At 46.1% G+C, this 25114-nt stretch overlaps 1 protein-coding gene across 1 annotated transcript; it reads left to right on the top strand.

Moving 5' to 3' along the window:
- Positions 1-2561: 2561 nt before the first annotated feature.
- On the top strand, positions 2562-7705 carry MRPL15 (mitochondrial ribosomal protein L15). The gene is made up of 5 exons (XM_022556809.2): positions 2562-2727; positions 3550-3704; positions 4281-4446; positions 6630-6753; positions 7206-7705. The coding sequence occupies exons 1-5, from the start codon at positions 2620-2622 to the stop codon at positions 7541-7543; spliced, it is 891 nt and encodes a 296-aa protein (XP_022412517.1). The 5' UTR covers positions 2562-2619; the 3' UTR covers positions 7544-7705.
- Positions 7706-25114: the final 17409 nt, after the last annotated feature.

The raw sequence follows: 25114 nt of genomic DNA, 5'->3' as shown, positions 1-25114 counted from the left end.
AGATCGATGACTTATTCACCATACACCTTTAATTTACATTCTTACAACACAGATGAGACTCATCAAATTATTTTGACTGTTTTATATGCTTGGTCAACATGTTGCATATGGGCTAAACAAATATGTAGCCTACAATTATTACTTCCACTATCATTAACTGATGTCCATCAATAACATTACATAACGTATACAACAAAAAGCATCTACTTAACAGAAGTGCAGCACACTGTTTTATATTTCCTGTATCTCATTTATTCAATAAAATTTTTTTTCGATGATAAAAAATATTATTGGAACTAACACTCATCTAGAGCTCATTACTTAGTGAAAACAATGATTTTCTAGATAGGGGGAAAACTATGTATCTTTCTGTAGATTAGGACACATTTTGCAACATATTTTGCAATTTTCTTCCCACAAGTATGAAATTTCTAACAGAAAGATGATGAAATATATTGAATTGAAAACCCTTAAAGGCAGGAAATAGCTTCTACTTTTTTCACTATATTTCTTTCTACACTTCCAAATAGTATGGACTTTTATCTTCATATTGTTTTATAGAACTCACATATTTGTATTTCTCTTGTAGTGCTATTTGTTCTACAAGAGGCCTGATTTTTTTTTTAACTTTTCAAAAATACTCATTCTTGGGGAATTCCCTGGTGGTCCAGTGGTTAGGACGCCACGCTTTCATTGCCAAGGGCCCGGGTTTGATCCCTGGTTGGGGAACTAAGATCCCACAAGTGCGTGGTGCAGCCAAAATAATAATAATAATAATAATTCTTGGAAAATCTCCCCTACTAGATTTCAAACAATCTGGGAGAAGATCCTGTTTGACTTCATCCATGTATATTTTTCAGTAACAAGTTCAGTGTCTCGCTCATAAATATTACTCAAATAAAGGAATGAATGCAACTTTTTCTTTCTGTGTTTTTTGTGGGTTTTTTTGCCAGGTCACGGGGCTTGTGGGATCTTAGTTCCATGACCAGGGACAGAACTCGGCCCCAGCAGTGAAAGCACAGAGTCCTAACCACTGGACCACCAGGAAGTCCCCTCTGTATTTTTCACACTTGATTTAAAATAACTTCAAAAATGTTTAAACAGAGAAGTAGTTGCCCTCCAAAAATTTATTTCCACCTTCACTATTTGTGATCACCAGTAGGGATGAGCAGAACAACCCCCCAGCAAGACAGTGAAACATAAAAAGAACAATAAAAGAAAGTTAAAGAAAAGAGCATGGTCCATATTATACTCACTTAAGACAAAAATAGGGAAGCCGATACTTTTGAGTGAAAATATTGTTATGTATTTTGTGCTGCAGATATTCAACTTTATATTATAAAAAATACCACTCATGTAATAGGAGGCAAAGTGTGAATCCTGGCTCTGCTGCTTGCTATGAGACGTCGTTCAAGCTACCGCCCTTGTCACGTCCGAAAGGTAATAACATCTACCCCACGAGGGGTTGTTCAGTTGATGAATCGAATGAGGGTGACTCAGCACGCGACTGACACATAGCCAAGCGCTCAGCGTGGCTCCTTCGGTATTAACAGCAAGTGAAGTTAGCATGTCTGTGACTTGGTCAAAGCAACACAGACGCACTCGGACAGGATGCAGAGTTTGCGTCCTATTCACGGGTTGGTACCAGCCAGACACTGTAATAGCTCGACCCTGAGTATTATTTTCGAATCTCAGGGTTGCCAGCTAAAAGTCGGAACTTGCCATCTGCCTCTACAAGGATGAAGTCGGTAGCCACTGCAGCCGCTGACCTCCGACACCCCTTGAAAAGACTTGAGGGCTGAGATCAGGAGTAAGGCGCACTTTGCTCTGGGAAAACTGGCAGAACAGGTTTTCAGATAGTCAGGCATTTTCAGAAGATTTTATGAGCCCAAATTCTGGCATCTCCTTGTATCTAGAAGGGCACTAGAATCATTGACGGTGACATCTGCTCCTTGTGACCAGCAGCAAGCCTCTGCCAACATGTGTGATTGATGACACTACCTCCCTTCACGTAAATCACATATATACTGACCTTCTCCGGAGCAGTTCCTCGGAGCTGAGGGGTCTATCTCCCATGCTACAGCCCTCATCTTGCCCCAAATAACAGCTAACCCACACCTCTCCGTTGTGCAATTCCTTTCAGAGGACAGGGCATATAATTGGCTCAGCTCCAAGCCGGTACTTCAGCGCCCAGGGTATCTTATTCTGGGCCCCACGTGGAGCTCGGAGAAGACCCTGCGCCTCTAAGGACCAGGCTGGGAGACACATCAGGCCAGTGACTCCAAGCCCTTTAACGCACAGACCGTTTTCAACGCGTGCTTTGTGTGGCGAAAGAGAACGCAGCACATTCCGAACCAAGGTCAAGGCACGACCTCTCAAAATAGGATCCCATCCCCAACGAACTAAACATAAAGCCGGCGCACCACGAAGATTACACCCTCACACACCTGCCGCCACCGCGAATGCACCCGGCTCCCGGCATGCTCCCGGCATGCCCCGCGGCTGGCGGCGCGGCGCGCCTGCAGCACGACAGGGGCGGGGCCTCGGCCGTAAAGCAGTGCCGGAAATTACGTGGCGCTGGCGGCCCGGCGTCCTTGCAGTTTGGCGGGCGCGCCCCTCATGGCCGGCCTGGTGAGGGGCGGAGGGCCCCAGGCCTTGGACCTGCTGCGGGCCCTTCCTCGTGTGAGCCTGGCTAACCTGAGGCCGAGCCCGGGCTCCAGGAAACCGGTAAGGCTGCGGGCGGCGCGGGGGCCCTCGGGGTCGCGGGTCCAGAGGCGCTGGGGGAACCAGGGGCCCCTGAGCCCCTCTGCTTAGGTGACGCGGGAAAACCTGCCCACGTGGTCCCAGTTCTCTGTAAGGTTCAGGTTTAGAGGCTTAATTACGTTAATTAGGGCGGGGGAGCGAGGTCGCAGGAAGTACAAATGATTGTCTCATTTAAAATTGGGTTTAACATGGAGTGCTTTTCCACCATACCTTATCTTCATGGGAAAGATTTATTACATTTGATGTCTCTTCTGCAAATCATTGAATATAGCTAGAAAAGCTGTCATGGACATACTGTCACTTTAAAAATCAATTTGTTGCTTTCCTGAAGTGACAGGATGTAAAGTAAGAAAAATATTTTCCTTATAAGTTGGTATTTAAATAAAACGCTATATATGGGTAACAATGGCATATTGACAATTAATTCTAAAATAAATGCGCTTGCGTATCATGCAAACTTTGCTTGTTGTGGATGTTTAATTCTACAATTTTTTTCAGTTCCAACCTGTCACAGTCTCCTTTTTTTCATCTCATTCTTGGAACTTTCCCTTTGAAACACAACTTGGAGTTTGGTTGCAAGAATTAGCTACATCTTCGGAGGCAGAGTTGCTCATGTGGAGTGTTTGGACTTCAGAGCAGCTAGGATGGTGCCTGGCACGTAGTGGGCTTGGCTAGTCCTGCTTGGTTGGATGAATGAAGGACGTAACCAAAAGATACAGTGCAAAGGTGAAATGCAATTTTTAAAGGTGCATCTGTAGATCATAAAACATTCTTCTTTCCTTACAGGGAAGACGACCAAGAGGTCAGAGAAGAGGTAGGAAATGTGGCAGAGGCCACAAGGGAGAACGACAGAGAGGAACCCGGCCCCGGCTGGGCTTTGAGGGAGGCCAGACTCCATTTTACCTTCGAATCCCAAAATACGGGTTTAATGAAGGACATAGGTAAGTTTGCTTTTCTTCTTAGTGTAAAATACCTAATTCTCACTGAGAGTTACCTAAAACTAGGTTGGTAGAAATTTAAATCCACTTTGAGGCAAACTTTCATTGCTGTTTCTCTGAACCATTTTTGGTAATGAAGTTTAGCCTGAATTGGGGAAAAAGCCAGACATTGCACTGGCTTGCAAAATGGAGATAATGGTGCCTGCTCGCGAGGTTTAGGGCGATTACATATATAAAATCTGACTCATTGTCGTCACCCAATAAATGGTAATCACCATTACTTTGAGTTCCATTAATGTATAATTTACATAGTGGGTTAAATATTTATTTGTCTAAATGAGTGAAGTAGATGCCTAGGCAAATAATTGTTGGTGAAACAAAGTAAGTACTTACTGGTTTGGTTTCATTGCCCCCAAATCAAGGAATATTACATGTTTATGCCATACTCAGGGGTTTTATTTTGTTAAACCATATAAATTGGTGGAGGAAAACCCAGGACAAAGCTCTGAGTTGATCTGGAGATCTTGCTGGAAGGTAAGTCTGGCTGAGTTTTCCAACTACTGTTACTTTCTTGTGTAGCTTCAGACGCCAGTATCAGCCTTTGAGTCTCAACAGGCTGCAGTATCTTATTGATTTGGGTCGAGTTGATCCTACAAAACCTATTGATTTAACCCAACTTGTCAATGGGAGAGGCGTGACCATCCAGCCATCCAAAAGGGATTATGGTGTCCAGCTGGTAGAGGAGGTAAGTCTGAATTAGATTGTTTTTGGAGTTACATAGATGGCTATTTCTGATTTCCATATAATCGACACCCTGCCTGCTTTATTTTTATCCCTTTTGAGTTGTCATAAACATTATGTAGTGGCGATCGTGTTATACTCATTGTGGTTTTAGAAAGCTGCATGCTGTTGGTGGCGGGAGGCAGGGGCGGCTCTGTTCCCTGGCCCTGGGATGTTCTTCTCCTGTGTACCCATTCGTACTTCTCCTTCACTTTGTTTGGTTCTCTGTTCAAATGTCATCCTAGTAGGAAGATGTTTTTGACATTCTTTATAAAGGAACATTCATACCCTCATACCCGACCGTCTGCCTTATTCTGCCCAAAGGGTTTTTCTTTGAGTGTATGAACACCTGACACTTATTACCAAGTAATGCATTTATTTTTCATTGTTTTTCCTCATTGTGATGTCAGTTCTTTGAGAGCAGGTACTTTGATACATTGCTGTATTTACAACATTGGAAATATTGGCTTGTGATAGTCACTCAGTATTTATGGAAGACAGAAATGAATCAAATCCAGTTCTAATTGTAGGGAAGCGGTTTTCTATTTGTAGAAGTTGGCCAGGAGTTTCATAAGCAAATAAACTTGTAGATTGTTAATCAACTACCTGTTTCTTGTATGTCAGTAATACGATATTGCTGTGTAAGTAACTTAGTGTCCACTAGAGGGGAGCATTGTTTATGGGAAAACCTTTTAGATTCCTTTGAAAAAGTACACTTGTGGATAAAAGTTTTCCAAATAAAATGATTCGAAGAGAGAATACCAAATACACCATTAAAACTCAGTATTCTACTTGGCGTATAAGGGAACACAATTGTAAATTAACATATGGAAAAACCCATGACCTCACCAGACATTAATGCACATCCCAACAGCTTTCAGGCATGTGTCTATTAAACTAGCAAAAATCATTCTGAAATCTACACCAGGACATTGGTTGAATAAGTACAGTTATACATTATTTACAGCTCTGTAAACTGCTTGCCCTTTTCTGGATTTCAGATTTGTAGTAAATAGTGGATAATAAGACTCTTTTGCTCTTTCAGCACAACATTACCAATTTGGGAACAGAAGTCCTAAGGAAAAACAAAATAAAAGAAACCTAATTGATATAATGAAATGCTAAATATTCTTATAACACTGAATATGCTGGAACTAACCCCAATGCCCAAGGATGGGGAAATGGTTAAGCAATCTGTGGAATAGTAATTAGAAATCTCAAATAATATGGCAAGACTTTGTTTCATTGAGTCAAGAGTGCCATTGACTGTAAAAATGCCTACCAGTATCATAGATGGGAAAAATGTGAGAAAATGTGTCTTAGAATTGATGGAATATTTTGAAATTGGGAGCCAGCTTGTTTCGCCGCACCAGAATAGCAAAAAAAATTTTTATTACTGCAAAAAGAATGGTAGTGCCACCATCTTTTTATTTTGTCAGAATCTGTTCTGAAATTAGAGTAAAATATAGCACATCCTAATGAAAGTGCCCAGATAGGACTTTAAAAAGTTGAGTACTATTTTTATTTTTGTTGTTGTCTCTGCCCCTTTCCCTAGAGTGGCCCCTCCCAAGCTCAGATACTTTGTTCTTTTGCTGGCTCGAGCCCTCTTGCCCCCCTCTTTAACCAGCTCTTGGCCTCTTGCTTACTTATGGGTCAGGAAGGTAAGTTTTTATCTGTGTCACGCGGCATAATGTGGTTAGGAACGAGGGCGCTGGGACTAGACTCCCCCTGGCTTTGTGATCTTGGGCAAGTTGCTTAACCTCTCTGTGTTTCCGTCTTTGTGTTGCCGTCTATGACATTGGTGTGGCAGTGATTCTGTTGGTTTAGAGTTGTCTTGAGGATTAAACAATCTGCTGTTACTGAAGTAATGGGAATGTGTATTTATGTTGGTGCCCGCCAAATGCATAAAATGGAATTCTAGTCATCCCTGCTCATAGGGAATGAAAATTGGTAAAACAAGTTGGCCTAAAAAAACGTGGAAGAATTTGGTGTTTGATAGGACCTCAAAGCAGAGGTATTTAAAGTAGGAACAGCTGTCACGTTGCAGGCCCTTTAGAGGAGAAAACACAGTGTAGAAGGGAAGCTCATGTAATTAATTCACTTGTAGCCAAGCCGTCTCCTCACAGACCTTGTTTTGACGGGTGACAGGGTGCTGACACCTTTAAGGCAAAAGTTAATATTGAAGTACAGCTGGCTTCAGAGCTGGCCATCGCTGCGATCGAGAAGAACGGGGGTGTCGTCACGACGGCCTTCTACGACCCTCGAAGCCTGGGTAAGCTTGTTGCCTCGGGGTCACGTGCTGACTGCCACACAAGGGTTTGACTTGCTCTGCAGCCCCCTTGGCTTCCTGTTTGAGGGGTTTCTACTACTGGTGTGGCTGGTGGCGCTCCGCCTTCTCATACACCTCAGCCAGTGTGTCATAAAAAGGTTTTGTTTTTTAAAACATGGGGCTTCAATATGCTATTTCCCACGTTTAGAAATTCACTCGCTGTTGGTGATGCAGGAGTAACTTTGACTTTCAAGATACAGACTTTTGAAAGTCAAGTGTTTCCATTTGCTTACTTAAGACAAACCTGTTTAATAAAAAAAAAAAGTTTTGGGAATTAAGTTTTCCTCTTGGAAATATTTAAAAATTAATTAAAAGAATACCATTATTAAGAGAAAATCATTATGTATAAAGGCAGTATTTGCATCTCTCTCTTTCTATTTAAACATTTTTTTTAGAAATACTGTGCAAACCTATTCCATTCTTTCTCCGTGGACAACCCATTCCCAAGCGAATGCTCCCCCCTGAGGCATTGGTAACCTATTACACTGATGCAAGGAATCGTGGTTACTTGGCGGATCCTGCTGAATTTCCTGAAGCGAGACTGGAGCTCGCCAAGAAGTATGGTTATATCTTACCTGATATCACGAAAGACGAACTCTTCCAAATGCTCAGCACTCGAAAAGATCCAAGGCAGATTTTCTTTGGTCTTGCTCCGGGGTGGGTAGTGAATATGGCCGATAAGAAAATCCTCAAACCTACGGATGAGAATCTCCTCAAGTACTACAGCTCCTGAGTTCCTTCCAAGAGAGCAGATGGTAAAAGAGCACCAGAAAGGGACCGAAACACGTGTGTTTCCCGTTGCATTTGCTTAATTTGTAATTCTGCAGATGTCGGTGTTTTCTGTGTAATCATCTCTCTCTTATCTAAATCACAATAAAAATACAGTGAGCAAGGACTGCGTAGAGCATCTGGTGGATCTGTGTGCCTCTGTCTCCGTTCTGAGCTCCCTGGTTCTCTGCCCAAGGAACAGTGTAACTCTTAGTCATCATCTTTCCATCATCTTTCCATCCAGGTCTTGTCTTACTGTTGCAAATCAGAGTGAACGTGCAAGTGGGATGGGATCACTTTGTTGGCTGCTTGGTCGGGGTCAGAGGGCTGCTAATGAACTGGTGAGCCTCTTACTCGGTAGCCGCGAGGAAGCGCTGCTGCCCAGTGTCAAGACAGCAAGCCTCCCGCTTGGGATGATTAAGATGTGGGGTGTGAGTTGAAGGTTTAAGACTGGTGAGTAGCTGCTAAGCAGTTCAATATTTGCTAGCAAAATTGAGACCAAAACTCCAAGGGAATTCATTTTCTCAACTCAGAGTAGACAGAAATGATCAAGCCAGTATCATTTTTTTCCTTGAAGAAGGTAAATGTTCTAATTGATAATGATTTTACTTATAGACTTTGGAAACCTTTGTTTTTCAGTCATTTTAAATGCTTTTGAAAAAATGGTCAATGATTATATAAGCCATAAAAACAACTGGTCATGTGAAAGTTAAACTCAGTTAATTTAAAAGGTTCAGCAGTCAGTAAGTCTGTTGTATCTAAGCACGTGAAAGCTTAATTTATCCTGATGCAATTAAATCTTGAATAATTCATGATAATTCTTCAACAGTAGAAATAAACTGATTCCTGCTTGTTTATTTTATGAAAATAAAAAAATTTAAAAACCTAAACAGTGCATTATTTTGTTACCTTATCTACCTCAAATATAGCTGAGCTAAGATTCCGTTTATAAAGTAATTTAAGTACGAAGAGTGTATTTCAGTTTTTATCCAGGATTATTTAGTTTGGCTTGTTATTAAACCATTTCTTAGTACCCAGAATCACTACTAGCCCCATCTTCTCGGATAGTCACCTATGAATTTCAGAGGATGGGCAACAATTTAAAAACATGTTTTTATTTTTCAGAGACACAAGTGACAGGTGTTTTTGAGGGAGAGTGATGATAAAGCACCAGAAACCATCTACTTTTTTCTGTGCCTCTTTTTCTAAACATTTTGGCCATAAAGCCATCTTACATTTCCTATGCTAGGTATCTAAAAAGTTTTATTTGAATATTGTATATAGGAGAAGAGAGATGGTAGCAAAGAAGAATTCCAAGGTGCAGAGAAAACGTGTTTTTATTGACGATTACAGTGACTAAGAGTCAGGAATAGAATACATTTTCATTTTTTAAAATCACGGGGAAAAGTCCCAAAAAACTTTCTATCATTATAAAAGTAGTCCATGCTTGTTTTGAAGTTATGTAATATTGAAGTCTAAAAAGTAGAAGTCCATGTTCTCTTACTGTTGCCCATCCCTGACCTACTACCACTGTTTAGTTTGTTTGGAGTCTCTTTTCTTTTTTTGAATCAAAAAGGCATAGCCTGCAGGGGGCTTCCCTGGTGGTGCAGTGGTGAAGAATCCACCTACCAATGCAGGGGACGCGGGCTCAAGCCCTGGTCCGGGAAGATCCCACATGCCACGGAGCAACTAAGCCCGTGCGCCACAACTACCAAGCCTGCGCTCTACAGCCCGCAAGCCACAACTACTGAGCCCACGTGCCACAACTACTGAGCCCACGTGCCACAACTACTGAAGCCTGCGTGCCTAGAGCCCGTGCTCCACAAGAGAAGCCACCGCAGTGAGAAGCCTGCGCACCGCAACGAAGAGTAGCCCCCGCTCACCGCAACTAGAGAAAGCCCACGCGCAGCAATGAAGACCCAACTCAGCCAAAAATAAGTAAAATAAATAAAAAAAAAAAGGCATAGATTGCAAATAAAGGCAGTGACCTTACTTCTTATTGTTACATCTAATACTGTTTCAAAGGCACTTTCTGTTAGGGAAAACTACGCCCTATTCTTAAGCCATTGCTATAGGATCCATTAGGCAAGTCCCTTCACCTTTCCCAACTGCAAAGTGCAGTGACCCATAATCTTTGTATATTACAAGCTCAAATACCATGACGATTGAGGTGTTGCCTTGGTGCTGAGGAAAGCTGCTTTGACCTCAACCTATTTGCACAGAAATGAACTTCCTTGCATTTAAACACATCCTGTCCTGTGTCCGGCCTGAAGCAGGAGACAAGCCTGAGAGACCGCTCATTCTGTGCAGAGTGCCAGCCTCGCTCTGGGTGGGTTACTGCCCCCCGGACGTGCTGCTAGAGGTTCTGTTTTGTGGTTCACTTTGCAGTTGTGTTGGAGGGGCCGGGGTCGCCTCGACAGACAGTTCTTCACGGGAAATGAGGGGGCAGTTAGTTGCATGAAGGTGGATGACGGGGTCTCCTCGCCTTGCAGTCCCAGGATGTACTCGTGAGGCCCTTACGAGGGTCCCCGCGCCACGTAAATGACTCAACTACCCTGAGCAGCAGTGAGGGTGGAAAAGGAGATGGGAGATGGCAGACGTCAGACTCGCTGAAGTTGGTCGTCTTGGGGGCCTGCAGGTGAAAGGAAGTCCGGATAGAATGATAAAGGGAAGAGTGAAAACAGGAAGCAGCTGCCTGGTGACGTGTCACCCTCAGGGTGCAGGGGCTTAGTCACAAACAGCTGTATCCTGGGCTGAATCGAATAAGCGTGCAGATCATTCTTGGCCAAAACAGGCACGTTCCACAAAATCCGTCCATTCTGCTTTATGAAGCCAGTCCTAAAATCACTGCGTAGCAGGGAGACTCAAGCTGAATCATGTAACAGTGCCCGGTGCTGCTGGTCATTTCCAAGGATGAAGAGTTCACATCACCTGGAGATCTTAAGTAGAAAAGCCAGACGCCCTCCGTCTGGATTCCAGTCCTTTCCTGGTGTGTGGCTTCAGCCTGTTTTCAGTGTACGTGGCCTGTGTGGGTCCAAGACCAGAGAAGCTTGAGTTGATATGCATTGGGAAAGATCTTTTCATGCCTGGAAGTAGTAACTGGATTTCCTCGGTTTATTTTCCTTTTTGAATGTTACTTTATTCTTTGGAACGTGGAGCGGCTCTGCAAGGGCGGAGAAAACGCCAGCCAGCAGCAGAGGGACCCAGCTCCGCGTGTGTCAGAGAACAAAGCATGCTCCCTGACTTTAGTTAGTGCAGATTCTGGTGGCCGCGTCTGGGAGGCTTTGCTGCAGACAGTGTGCCAGGCGTGGCATGGTCTTGCACGTGTAAACTTCAGTGCTGCTTCAGGCCCCAATGGCAGCCGGATGACCTGGGGTGCATCCTTTAACTGCAACACCCTCTTCTGTGGTTGGGGGCTCACTGGGTTACCAGGGGGAGGCTCCAGGCACGGAGGCCAATTTGCAGAATTGCCAGGAGAGTTTCCCTGGGCTCAGAGGCCGGTACTAGCTGTGTGACCGTTATTTAACCTCTCCGAGCCTCGGCTTCACCATCTGAAAAAAGGGGGATAATGACAGATCCTAACGCATCCAGTGATGATGGGGATTGAAAGACGTCAGTATTTGTGAAGCACTTACCACTGCGCCTGACACAGAAGTGCCTCTGAGTGTTCGTGAATTAAGCATCTTATGTGGTCCACCTCGTATGTGGTAGCTGTTCCATAAATGTTATTTCCTTTCCGCCTTAAGATTTTCATACAGTCTGTGGTCAGTATCTTGTCGATGAAAAGAAAGGCATGCTAAACTTTATTATTTTAATCAGGATCTGCTGAGGAAGGACATTTTGAGATGATCATATGGTTTTTATCCTTCAGTTTGTTAATATGGTGTATCACATTGATTGATTTGCATATATCCTTGCATCCCTGGGATAAATCCCACTTGATCATGGTGTATGATCCTTTTAATGTGCTGTTGGATTCTGTTTGCTAGTATTTTGTTGAGGATTTCTGCATCTATAGTTATCAGTGATATTGGTCTGTAATTTTTTTTTTTTTGCGGTACGCGGGCCTCTCACTGCTGTGGCCTCTCCCGTTGCGGAGCACAGGCTCCGGACGCGCAGGCTCAGCGGCCATGGCTCACGGGCCCAGCCGCTCCGCGGCATGTGGGATCTTCCCGGACCGGGGCACAAACCCGTGTCCCCTGCATCGGCAGGCGGACTCTCAACCACTGCGCCGTGTGCACTTGAGAAGAAAGTGTAATCTGCTGTTTTCAGATGGAATGTCCTATAAATATCAATTAAATCTGTCTGGTCTATTGTGTCATTTAAAGCTTGCGTTTCCTTGTTAATTTTCTGTCTGGATGATCTGTCCATTGGTGTAAGTGAGGTGTTAAAGTCCCCCACTATTATTGTGTTACTTTCAGTTTCCTTTTTTATAGCTGTTAGCATTTGCCTTATGTATTGAGGTGCTCATATGTTGGGTGCATATTTATTTATTTAAAAATTTTAATTTTATTTATTTGTTTTTGGCTGTGTTGGGCCTTCTTTGCCGCACACGGACTTTCTCTAGTTGTGGCGAGCGGGGGCTACTCTTCCTTGCAGTGCACGGGCTTCGCATTGCGGTGGCTTTTCTTGTTGCGGAGCACTGGCTCTAGGTGCACGGGCTTCAGTAGTTGCAGCACACGGGCTCAATAGTTGTGGTGCATGGGCTTAGTTGCTCTGTGGCATGTGGGATCTTCCTAGACCAGGGCTTGAACCCATGTCCCCTGCATTGGCAGACGGATTCTTAACCACTGCGCCACCAAGGAAGCCCAGGTCCTCTGCTTTGACAAATGGAGTGAGGGACCTGCAGAAGACTCTTTCCAACTCTATAAAGAATTGAAAAGAGAATTCTCCTTTTTTCTACAAGTGAGGAAGCACAGGCTTTCAACTAGACACACACACACACACACACACACACACACACACACACACACACGCATGCGCGCGCCCCTTAGCCATCAGAAATGAGGCAAGACTGCCACCTACTGACCACATGTGAGCATTTCGTGGGAATTTCCAGGTGTGATCTTGGTCCCACTTAATTAGGATTGTTAATTATTCATGGTTTATACGTTCAACAAACCCGAAGTGCTCACACAGCAGGAACAACACCAGGCACTGGGGCTACTAAAGTCAGAAAGGCAGAGTGATCACCTTACACGCACCAGTAGAAGGGAATGGGGAAGCAAGTGAAGGAGAAATTGAATCCCAGAGCAGTAGGTGCTGCAGGTAACCTGCTCCCAATACTTTAGTTCACCTTTAATTTTAAAGGAAGCGGAAGCTGCCTCTGGGCACGGCAAACCCAAGTTCTTCCTTGGTGGCCGCCGGTGACAGGAGGAGGAGGAAATCAAAGCCAAAGTAGTAACAATGGTTTTACACTGATTTTCACTTAGCTCCCCCAGAAACCTGTGAAGTGGCTTGCCAAGTTTCCAAAAATGACATTTATAGCACATTAATAGCACCGCCTAGCGTGTTAAGGACACAGAAGAGATAAACTCTCACTTTCTGAGACTTTATATTAACATACACATTTGAAAACCAGCTGCAGACTATTTAAGAAAGAGACGCCCCAGGAGGTGTGCGCTCAGGAACTAGCATTACCTGTGGTGGCAAAGTGGTTTAAAGGAAGAGATTTTGAATGAGATGGTCCTGCATGTGTGTCCTGAGTGGGCTGCTGACCCAGGAGGGCTGTTAAAGCTCAAAGCTTCAGCAGCTTCTCTTGTGAGATGGCAAGGTCCATCTTGTGAGATGGCAAGGTCCCTCCTCAGATGGCTGTGGTGCTGGGTGTGAGAGGGAAGGTGTATGTCATCGGCAAGTCTGGGCACAATGGGGGTCCAAGAAGCGAGAGCACTTGTTATTTTGTGAAGACATTGTATGGACGGCTTCGGGGAAGAGGGGCCCCATAACACAGATTTCTCTCCTCGTGCAGCAGAGTCTCGGAGCACACACTTAGCCGGGGCTCCCTGCATCTGCCACCTGTCATTGCATGCCCACCTGCTTTAGTCTCTCACCTGGAGAACTCACCTCCCTAAACCAGCGGGCTGGGCACCTGCTGTAATTTAGCCAATGCCAGCTGCCAGGGAGATGAAATAGAACATGGAAACGCTGCTCTTAGAACTGTTCACAGTAAGGCAGTGGGCAAGGGAATATGTGAGCATGTTCTTAGATGTTGTACTTACAAAATAAGGGTTGAACATTAAAGGGAATTCACTTAGGGCAATTGGTTTTTCTGCAATTAGTAATCAACATCACCAGCCCAACTAATATAGTGCCCCTTGTAGAAAAGGGGGAAAACAAGCCTGACTTATGAACTTTTAACATCTAAAAGGGTCTTTACATCTAATTACAACCTTCTATTTAGACAACTAGACTTATCATCAAATTCATGGAAATTCCATGAACGAGCAGCATTTGTATCCCCAGGGAGCTTGTTAGCAATACAGAGTTTCAGTCCTCACCTCTCACCTGAGTAAGAATCTGTATTTTAACAAGATCACGGATAATTTCTGTACACGGTCAAGTTTGAGAAGCACTGGTACCGTTTATGGAGCTTGCGTGTTGCAGTACCGCACCTAGGGCACTAGGTGGAGCCATTTCCCCAGGTTTCTTATACTTCAGGGTGCATTTAGAACCACAGCTGTAAATCGTTTTTTGCAATAAAGTTCTTTTCCTTCACTGGAATAACATTTTGCTCTTTAAACAAAGAGAAAACAAAGAGCATAACAAAAAATGTTATGTACAACGTATAAAGTTGTATTTGATGAATGATTGTGGAGAAGGAATATCTTTAAATTTCTCTATTAAGGTCTAAAATATTTTAGAAAGACTAGAACAATGATTGTTCTAAAAGTCCAGGCAAATATTTGAAAGTGATATGACATTATTTGTATTATAGCTTGGGATGGAGCTACAATAAAAATAGGTATATTAAATTGAAGAACTTTGGCTTTGAACTACAGGCACGCGCGCCTGTGTATGTGTAGTTTATTTCAAGAAGTCCATCCATTAAAGAAATGACATAAATAAGCCATGATGAACCTTTAACCCGTGAAACCTCATCATCAAAGACTTCTAGTCAAGGTCACTGGTAAAAATGAACTTCCTGCTTCTTTTCTTTAGAATAAACAAAGAAATCTATAAATTCAGACTCCAGCCTTACCAGCTATGGGGAACTCTGCCAGCACTGGCAGCTCAGCCCTTTGGGGAGGGTGAGACCTGTGGTAGCTCCTCGGAGCTCTGGCTTCTCCACCTCCAGGTGTCAGGAGTGGGATCCTTGGAGAGAGTTTCCCAGTTTCTGTGGGGCCCGACTGCACTGGAGAATTCAGGGGACCTTTTCTACCAGTGCCTGGTCCCCCTTCCATCCCAGCAGATACTCCCCCTCTAAGCTGCTGTTGTAAGATACAGATGAGGACGGCTCAGACAACCTGACAGAGAAACAAGAAATTCAGAGAAGTAGTTCATAAGCGCGTGAAATCTGCACCACCTCACCAATGATGAGATAAAAACCAAAGAATCCGGGGCCGGTGAGCCTGTGTGGAGCTGGGCTCTCTTTTCCTCCTTAATGGGACTGCATTTGGGCACAGCCTTTGAGAGTGCAGCTGGATGGTATTTGTCAAAATACAAAATACGCATATTTTTAGGCTCAAAGCCACACTGTAAGCCAGAAATGGTGTTGGAACACTAGAAGCCTGACATCCTGGCCTGCAAATGCAGAGGGAAGGCAAGTGCCCCTCCTCCGCTTCCTTTTCCTGGGCGCCTGCCACCCAGGCCTGCCTGCGCTGCTTATTCTCATCTTACAGGTAAAACCGAAGAGCTTTGGTCCCTGTAGCCAATGACTTGCCAAGTCAGGATTTCACAGTATTCTTCAGGTATTTCCCTTAGAAACACCGAATTGCAGCAAAGCAAATGCAAGGGGGAGGGACCGCTGGTGGTGAAGGGTTAAAGGTCTTATATTTTTCACGAAGGATTGTGAGATAAAGGCCTTTCCAGTTGGGCAGAGCAACCCGTCAGCTGCCTCCCGCCGGCCCCCGTCACTCAGGCAGTGGGGACTGGCCTTTGTTCCACTCGCTCCTCCGACGGCCCTCCCCGCCCCACTCTCACACGTGGGAAAGGTGTGGGAGCTGTCACGGTCCGAGATAGAATTCAGTGTTCCAAGCCCCGACATCACACAAAAGAGAACCAGCGAGGCCGTTCTGGGCTCCCAAGAACACTGGGTAATCACCGAGTTAAGCTTAAATAATTAGAGATGGAAAAAGTAGGAAAAAACAGTTATTTAGGCACCTGCACTGAACCACAAGGAACGTCCCTTCCTTGCTGGGGCTTCTTTGAGCCGTTCTGAGTGCTGGCTGCTGGTCATGCACGTTGAGCTTCATCCCGAGGACACGGGCTACCTGCAGGGCTGAAGAAACCGGGTTCACTTCTCCGTCCCTCTCCTGGTAGCTCCCACCCCGATCTCAGATTTCTTTGAAAGCACGCAAATGGTAGAGCAGTCAGCTCATTGTACCTTGTCTTCCGGCCACACTGCTCAACCTGCAAAACTCAGAGGAAAAGGCTCATCTTTGTAAAACATTCATAATTTGCTACAAGCATTTCTTTTTTTTTAAATTGAAATATAGTTGATTTACAATGTTGTGTTAGTTTCAGGTGTACAGCAAAGTGAATCAGTTATATGTGTGTGTGTGTATATATATATACAATTCTTTTTCAGATTCTTTTTCCTTAGAGGTTATTACAAAATATTGAGTATAGTTCCCTGTGGCTACAAGTGTTTATTCAAAGCAGAAAAGAACTGATGTTTATTGAGTGCTGACAATGTACTACAACTAGGTTCCCTATAGAAATGAACTCCAGGTCGTGACCACCTGCTGGGCCCCAGGCAGGAACGTCTGTCCTTCCTGGGACCTGAGGCACAGCCCGCCCAGCGTCTGGAATCCGGCGTGGTCACCAGGCCTGTCTTGCTGCACACGCTTGCTTGTCTTCCTGGTGGCGTGGAGGGTACACAAACCCTCGCTGTCTCAGGCAACAAACGTGTTGAGGGTCACTTGGAAAGGACCGTGTCTGTGCCCTGAAAGCTCAGCACCCCCGGGGGAGGTCAAGAAAGCAACACTCGGAGGAGGGGTGTCTGAGGCTTGACGCAAGTCCAGGAGAAGACGGTGCAGAAATGCTTTGCAGCGGGGCTTCCCTGGTGGCGCAGTGCTTACGAATCCACCTGCCAGTGCAGGGGACACGGGTTCCATCCCCGGTCCGGGAAGATCCCACATGCCACGGAGGAACTAATCCCATGTGCCACAACTATTGTGCCTGCACTCTAGAGCCCGTGAGCCACAACTACTGAGCCCACGTACCACAACTACTGAAGCCCGCATGCCTAGAGCCTGTGCTCCACAACAAGAGAAGCCACTGCAGTGAGAGGCCAGTGCACCGCAACGGAGAGTAGCCCCCGCTCAATGCAACTAGAGAAAGCCCGCGCACAGCAGCCAAAAAATAATTAATTAATTAATTAATTAAAACCCAAAAAAACCCCCAAAAACAACAACAAAAAAAGAAACGCTTTGCAGAAATGCTGCCGGTGGCTGGTGCCTGGGGCGACAATGACCAGACCAACAGGCCATTCGGAAGGAGATCTGGGCTCCAAATTGAGAAAGGTCTGGAAGTATCCTAAATTATTTTTCCTTTTTATGTATGTATAAGACTGCCATGGTAAAAACCTGCATCTGAGAAGATCTAAGAAGGATTTTTTATCAAATGTAAAATAAAAAATTGGAGTGATGAGAAAGCGCTGCATCATAGTTTAACTGGCAGCGTTTTTCTCCTTCTTAATGGCTCGTAAAATAGCTCATCTTACAGTTGACAACATTTTAGGCTTGTTGAAATACGGTGTTTTAGGTTGATTTTACATACGAGGAACTGAGGCGCAGAGAGGTTAAGCGACATGCTCAAGGCTGCACAGCCGGTTGCTGCTAAGATGTGGACAAAACAGGCCGCCTCCGGGCAGCCCCCCCGCGCCGCGGGGTGTGGGTCTTGGCTGTGGTTTTGGTTTGCCTCCTGCTGCCCGGCTTGCCTTTGTTCCTGCCGTTTTCTGAATCCGGGTCTCCAGGCGGTCTGAGCGGTTCAGTGCACACGTCTCTGCCGGCATCCGCCTGGGTCAGCTTCTCTTGCTGATGGAAACGCCTTGAAATGGCGGCTGCTGTGGATTCACCAGGACTGACCGGACCCTGAGGGCACAGGGAGTGAGAACTGGGCTAAACTGGCTCCTTTGCATTTGTCTTTTCTTCAAGTTCTGCCTCTTGGTGATGCCCTCCGGCCTCCCGTATTTCCCCGCTGAAATGCAACCCTTGCGTTTTCTGTACCTTCTCTTCACGCGTAGCTGGATGCCATTGGGAGTTCGCAAAAGTTCCTGCCATCACGGTACCCAGACCGGACTGTGTCCCTTGAGAGCACTCTGAGTGTTCCTCTGTAGTGATGCAGACACTTGTAAGTTTATTGTTTGTAATTATGCATTTGCTGTCTGGCTTCCCCATTAGGCTAAGGTCACGGGCATAGGGGTCTGGGCTGTCTTAGGCCTGGTACCAGGTAAGCGCTCAGAAACCATATTACTGAGCTGAAATTTCAGAGCCTGAGGGCCTCTGAGGCCCTCTGACCATATAGTGCTGGTGTACAGATGCAGGAGCAGGTGGAGGTCCGGGGAGAGGATGCGCCCCGTTCTCCGTCACCACGGGGGAGGGGCTGGCAGCGCCGGGACCCAGACGTCTTCGCTCCCAGTTCGTAGTGCCGTCCGCCAGGCCTGGGTCTTTGTCTGGGACCCACTGTATACGTCCTTCCTGAATATTCTATAGAGAAGAAGTCAGCGCCAATTTATTACAGCTACACAAATGTGTCTGTAAACGGTATTTTGCGGTGGTTCAGCCGTGGGTTGGGGATTGACGAGGAGGAAGCTGAACAGTGGGCGAGTCGAGGGGGAGCCCAGGCATCCCGCGTGGAGTGATACTGAGTAACAAGAAAACGCAGCCCGGGCTGCGGAAGCTGCCGCCACAGGTGGCCGCAGTAGCTCCTCAGGAGCGGGGAGCCAGGCGTACCTCTTTACCCCGTTCCCCAAGCCTCAGAATATGCGCTTTGCTCCTTCAGCAGGGACAGTGCTGTCTGGGCCGGCGATGGGGAGTGACGGGGCGTTGCTGGATGCAGGGACCCGGCTCTAAGACATCTCTGATTCAGCCCCTGTTTGGATAAGGCTGGAACCTGAAATCCCCCCCAGGGGCCTTCCCTGGCGGTCCAGTGGTTAAGACTTCGCACTCCCGCTGCAGTGGGCGCGGGTTTGATCCACCGTCGGTCGGGGAACTAAGATCCCGCATGCCTCGCAGCGCGGTCTAAAATATAAATAACTAAATGAAATCCCTTCCTGCATGGTACCTGCAACATCCTTTCCCTAGACCAGGTCCCTGGAACCACCTTCCTCAGGCGGGTGTGCCCCCCTGCGAACAATGGCAGCTTGACCAGAGCACGCTGGACTAGTGGGGCGGGGAGCCCGGGTCACCCACACTGTGGTCTGGAAAGGAGTCGTGCGTCCAGTCCTCAGATGGGGTCAGTGGAAGTGACGTCAAGGGCAAACTGCATTGTGCCTCAGACAAGGTGTGAGAGGGGCCCACCCTTTGCTACAATGGCCTGCCTGTAATTCCAATCACACCGAAGGAGGAGAAGAAAGGGGCTCGGAGCTCTTGTCTGACACCTGGGACCCTTTAGGAGGACTGTGAGAATGCAGCCACACCAAGACAAAGGGATGCAGTAAAGATTCGTGTCAGTGCTTGCCGTTGGTCACACTGGCTTCCTACTTGACCTGAGGGGCCTGGGTTCGGGGGATGCTCTGGACAGGAGCTCCAGGACGCGGGTGAGGACAGCTGCCCCAGATGCTGTCACCTTCTTACGGAAAGACGGGAAGGACTCTGGGGGTGTGTGTGTGTGTGTGTGTGTGTGTGTGTGTGTGAGAGAGAGAGAGAGAGAGCCATAGAGACCAGGAAAACACAAGCCTAATCAAACCATCAAGTCCTATTTTACAAGAAGGACAGGAGCTTATTAGCTACCGAGGGGATTAATTGTACGAATGGGAAACATTAACCACTGGAAGCAAGTGGTAGTGGGGAGTCCAAGCTCCAAGCTAGGGGGAGGGACAGGCAGGTGTGTCTCAGGAGTCCTTGCTAAGCACGTGGCTCATTACAAAGACCCTCAGAAGGGCTGAAGCTAACCTTCGGCGTTGACGGGTCCCTCTTCTCTCACGCTAGACAGCTAGTCAGTGCATCAGGTCTCCTTATTTACAAATGGCACTCCGCGCAGCCTCTAAGCGTGAGATTTTGCGGATGAGGACCCATGACACTTTCACACACAAAGGCTAATCGAGGTGTAGAGAGCAGTCTTTGGAAGAGAGAAGAGGAAACACCACCCTCTGGCCTGCGGTGCCGCCTCCGTTGGTGGTAGGCGTCTGGACCACAGAGGAGGCTGCAGCGAGTATGCTGGCTGCCCCTGCCCTGGACCACTGTCTCCCAATCCGTAGAGGATGGCCTGTGTCTTCCGTGGATGCCAGCTCTGATGGTTCATCCCCTCGTGGTCCTGGCTTCATTCTTAGTGACTCTTCTGCATGCTGGCTGTTGAGATAGGGCTGGAGACATAAAGCCTCGTGGACAGAGGCCTCGGCCTCCCCCCACACCATGCTCCCAGGTCTCCCGTGGAGCACAGCAAGCGGCCCTGCTCCTCTCCCTTAAGATGCTAAAGGGCCTTAGGGTCATTTGATGGCCTCCATCCCTCGCTTAGGAACCGCAAACTATTTGCTTTATAAAAGCCCTTTGTTCGGACTTCCCTGGTGGCACAGTGGTTAAGAATCCACCTGCCAATGCTGGGGACATGGGTTCGAGCCCTGGTCCGGGAAGATCCCACATGCCGCGGAGCAACTAAGCCCGTGCGCTACAACTACTGAGCCTGCGCTCTAGAGCCCACGAGCCACAACTACTGAGCCCGTGAGCCACAACTACTGAAGCCCGTGTGCCTAGAGCCTGTGCTCAGCAGCAAGAGAAGCCACCGCAGTGAGAAGCCCGCGCACTGCAGTGAAGAGTAGCCCCCGCTCGCCGCAACTAGTGAAAGCCTGCGTGCAGCAACGAAGACCCAAAGCAGCCAAAAATAAATAAATTTTAAAAACCCTATGTTCTCTTAAAATCCTTTCCGGGTAAGCTTTTTTGTCACTGGTTTCTATGATGCTGCTGATGTACTCGGAACCCAGAGGCCAGTTCACTTTCCAAAAAGATAATCTCTTAGAAATGGTTCTATTTCTTTCTCCGGCTGTTTGGTGTCAAGATGACAAGTGGCTCGTAGGTGTGGGGTCTGTGTAGGAAGTCTCCGGCATGGCCACGCTGAGAATGTTTATTGTAGAAAACAGGGAGCTTTTGCCCTGTGAGGTCACCTCCTCCGAGCCACCAGTGACTTTCTGATATTCTATCACAGGAAATTCCTGGTGGGCCACAAAAGCACTCTTCCGAGTGCAGCTGCAGAGAGAGAGAACATAATTGCTGCATTGGACAGTAAGGTCTGGGGACCCGGGTTCAGGGATGGCCAGCACCTGGGCCCTGTGAAATACAAACGGGGAGGCTCTTTGTACAATCTCAACATAATCCAAGGAACAAAGGTCAGCTGACCTTCATTGTAACACATTTCATGCAGAGAAAAAGGTACAAGAGGATGTGTTTTGTGTCCCAGTGCTGCAGTGGGGAATTATATTTAGATTGGGTTTCTTTGAGGCTCTAGTAACTGCCCACCTCCACCTCCATCTTTTAGCCAACACTTGCTGTTAATTATCCACATCTCAGCTTAATAGTTTGGGCAAGACAGTGGCATGTCTGAAGCGTCAGATTTTGAATGGAAAACTGTCTTACACCAGTGATTCTGGACCCAGAACATTACCACGTGCCAGTACTTTACAGTCTTTCTCTGAAGCCTCAGTTCCCTGCGTGACACAGGCCAAATCCCTTGATTTTCTGGGTCTCGGTTCCCTCATCTGTAAATAAGGGAGAGTCATGCATCTTGAAGGCCTCTTCCTGTTAAGATCCTGGGATTCTAGACTATTATATATGAAATAGATAACCAACAAGGACCTACTGTATAACACACGGAACTATACTCAGTATTTTGTAATAACCTATAAGGGAAAAGAATCTGGAAAAAAAATGTATGTAGAACTGAATCACTGTGGTGTACACCTGAAACTAACACAGCATTGTAAATCAACTATACTTCAATAAAAATAAATACATTCATTAAAAAAAGAAAAAGATCCTGGGATTCCAGGCCTTTCCATATCTCTTCCTAGCAGAGGAGCAGACATGTTGGTCATGCTGGCGGGTGAGGAGGCTGAACCCCATTCTTCTGGGTCCCGCCAGGACTTGAGAATGTTCCAGTGCATGTGCTTTTCCCTGGAACACCGTGGCTCTGACGGTGGTGTACCTATTAGAAGGAGGAACACCAGCCTGAAAGGACACTCATGTTGAATTAGAGCTTGACTTCTCTGAAATAATTACAACCCCTTATTTGAGGTTGTTTCTGGGCTCCTTGAAGACCACTTCAATAGTGATTTTTTTCTGGAGTCCCGTGGAACAAACAAACGTAGGCTCTGCATTAAATCTTGAATATCTTCTACAATATGGTTTGAGTGCCTCCAGTGGGCCAAGTAGCTTGAGCTGGTCCACCTTGAAGGCCAAAACTTCATGTGATATTTTTGAGGTGCTGTCATAGGACTGGCCAGGAGAACTTAAAATGTGCCCATGATTCTCTCTGCAAGTCGGATGGAAGGCTGAGTTAGGGCATGAACTGGAGGGGCCAAGGCCATGACAGAGTCGGGAAGCAGTGAGTCCAGGGTCTCTGTGGCCTCTGCTGGCAGCCTGGGCTTTTGAGCCACCACTGGCAGCTGCTCCTCACCTCCCAGCAGCCACAACAATTCATGGAAATTAATAAATGCATTTATTGGGAGAGGTCATGGGTAAAACAGGAAAATCAGTCCCCCCGCTTCCCAGACAAATACTCCAGGATCGAGTTTCAATAGAAACCAGTAGCCTCCTTCACAGCACTGAGTATTAATAGCAAGCAGAAGCAGTTCAAGTTCTTAGTTAGTTCAGCAAGGTTAAGTATGCTTCTTGTGTTAGTTTAGTCAACAGATGCGTTTGGAGGAGGTTTGTCTCACAAAATACCAGGTACTAGAAATTCTGGAATATGAGGGGACTGCGTTAATGAGCCTGACTGTCCTCCCCTCAGGCTGTGGTCAGAGAGAAACAGGATTATTTTTGCTCAAAATTGACATAGAGTTCAATAGGGTGAGACTAGGGTGAGAAGGGTCTTTTCAACGAATGGTGCTGGAAAAATGGATATCCACATGCCGAAGAGTGAAATCCAACCCCTTCCTTATATCACACAAAACTAACTCAAAATAGATCATAGGCCTAAATGTCAGAGCTAAAGCTATTACAGTTTTAGAAGAAAACATGAGTAAATTTCTGTGACCTTGGTTTAGTCAATGGCTCTTCAGATATGACACCAAAAGCATAAGCAACCAAAGAAAAAATAGGTAAATTTGACTATATCAACATTTAAACTTTTGTGCTGCAAATGATATACCAAGAAAGTGAGAAGATAACCCACAAAATGGGAGAAAGCATTTAGAAATCACATATCTGATGGGAAAGTGGTATCCAGAATATATAAAGAACTCTTCCAAGTCAACAAAGAGGTGTTACAGAATTTTTTAAATGGACAGAATTTTTTAAATGGGCAAAGGATTTGAATAGCTATTTCTCTAGAGAAGATATACAAATGGCCAATAAGCACGTGAAAAGATGTTGGACATCATTAGCGTCCCATTAGGGAAAAGCGAATCAAAACCACAAAGAAAGGGACTTCCCTGGCGATCTAGTGGTTAAGACTCGGCGCTTCCTCTGCAGGGGGCGTGGGTTCGATCCCTGGTCATGGAACTAAGACTCCACGTGCCATGCCGCGAGGCCAAAAAAAAAAAAAAAACCCACAAAGGAATACCACTTCAAACCCACTAGGATAACTATAATCAAAAGACAACAATAACAAGTGTTGGCCAAGAGATGGAAAAAATGTAACCCTCCTAGATTGCTAGTGGGAATGTAAACTGGTGCAGCTGGTAAGAAAAGCAGTTTGACAGTTCATCAAGATATTAAACATAGAGTTACTATATGTTTCCTCTTGTACGTGCCCAAGAAAATTGAAAACACACATCCATACATAAACTTGTACATAAAGGTGCACAGCAGCATTATTCATAATACCCGAAACATGAAAACAACCCAAGTGTGCATTAATTAATGAATGGATACACACCACGTGGTGTATCCAAGTGTGGTGTACAGTGGATATTATTTGGCCATAAAACAGAATGACGTGCTGATAACCTCCTACACCAGGGGTCGCCAACCCCTGGGCCGCAGACCGGTACCGATCCTTGGCCTGTTAGGAGCCCGGCTGCACAGCAGGAGGTGAGCGGCGGGCGCGCGAGTGAAGCTTCATCTGCCGCCCCCGCTCCGCTCCCCACCGCTCGCATTACTGCCTGAACCATCCCCCCGTCCCCTGTCGGTGGAAAAATTGTCTTCCACAAACCGGTCCCTGGTGCCAAAAATGTTGGGGACCACTGCCCTACACCATGGATGAACCACAAATGCACTGAGCTGCATGAGTGAAGCTGGGCACAAAAGGCCACGTACTGCATGATCTCATTTATGTGCACTGTCCAAAATAGGCAGGTCTAGAGAAAGAAAGTAAACTGGTGGTTTTCTCAGGCTGGATCAGTGACTAGTTGGAGAAAAGACTGCTAATGGGTTTTGATATTTGGAGAGATGTGAGTATCCTAAACTCAGACCATAGCTCTGTGAATAAACTAACACCATGTATATTTCACATGGGGGTAAATTATATCCGAATCCATCTTTAGAAGAATTGACGTGTAGGTAGGTAGGTAGGTAGGTAGGTAGGTGATGAGACGTTGTGATGTAGCTGCTGGCTCTGGGCCTGCTGCACCCCACGCCCCCCTTTCTCCTCCTCTCAGATCCTGAACCCAGGCCGCCAAAGAGAGGCCTTTTCCCACTGGACTGTGACAAGGGGAGGGGGCTCCCCTACTCCCTCCTCCTACTCATCTGAGTCCCACAGACAGAAAAGAAGTCCCTCAGTCTGCTTTTGGTTATGGAGAAAATAAAAATATGGTAAATCACACCAAAAAAACTTATATACAGATTAGCATGGCTTTCTCTGCAGGGCTTAAAAGATGGCTTTTAGGTCCTCCTAGAGTCTTTTTAAAGTATAAATATTTGCACATTACAGATGCGACACTCTGTGGCACGCTGTGTAGTCCTTTCCCTGTCATGTATTCACAGTACGTACATACGTATTGAATGTACGCTTTATTTTTGCTGCTCCATTCTTCTCTTTCAGCATCTTAGTCCCTTTGTTCCTC

This window comes from Delphinapterus leucas, chromosome 17 (assembly GCF_059928025.1).
Source record: "Delphinapterus leucas isolate spDelLeu-1000000601 "Yukka" chromosome 17, BTC_Dleu_Yukka2, whole genome shotgun sequence".
Lineage (NCBI taxonomy): Eukaryota > Metazoa > Chordata > Mammalia > Artiodactyla > Monodontidae > Delphinapterus > Delphinapterus leucas.
This window is presented reverse-complemented; position numbering and strand designations above follow the sequence as displayed.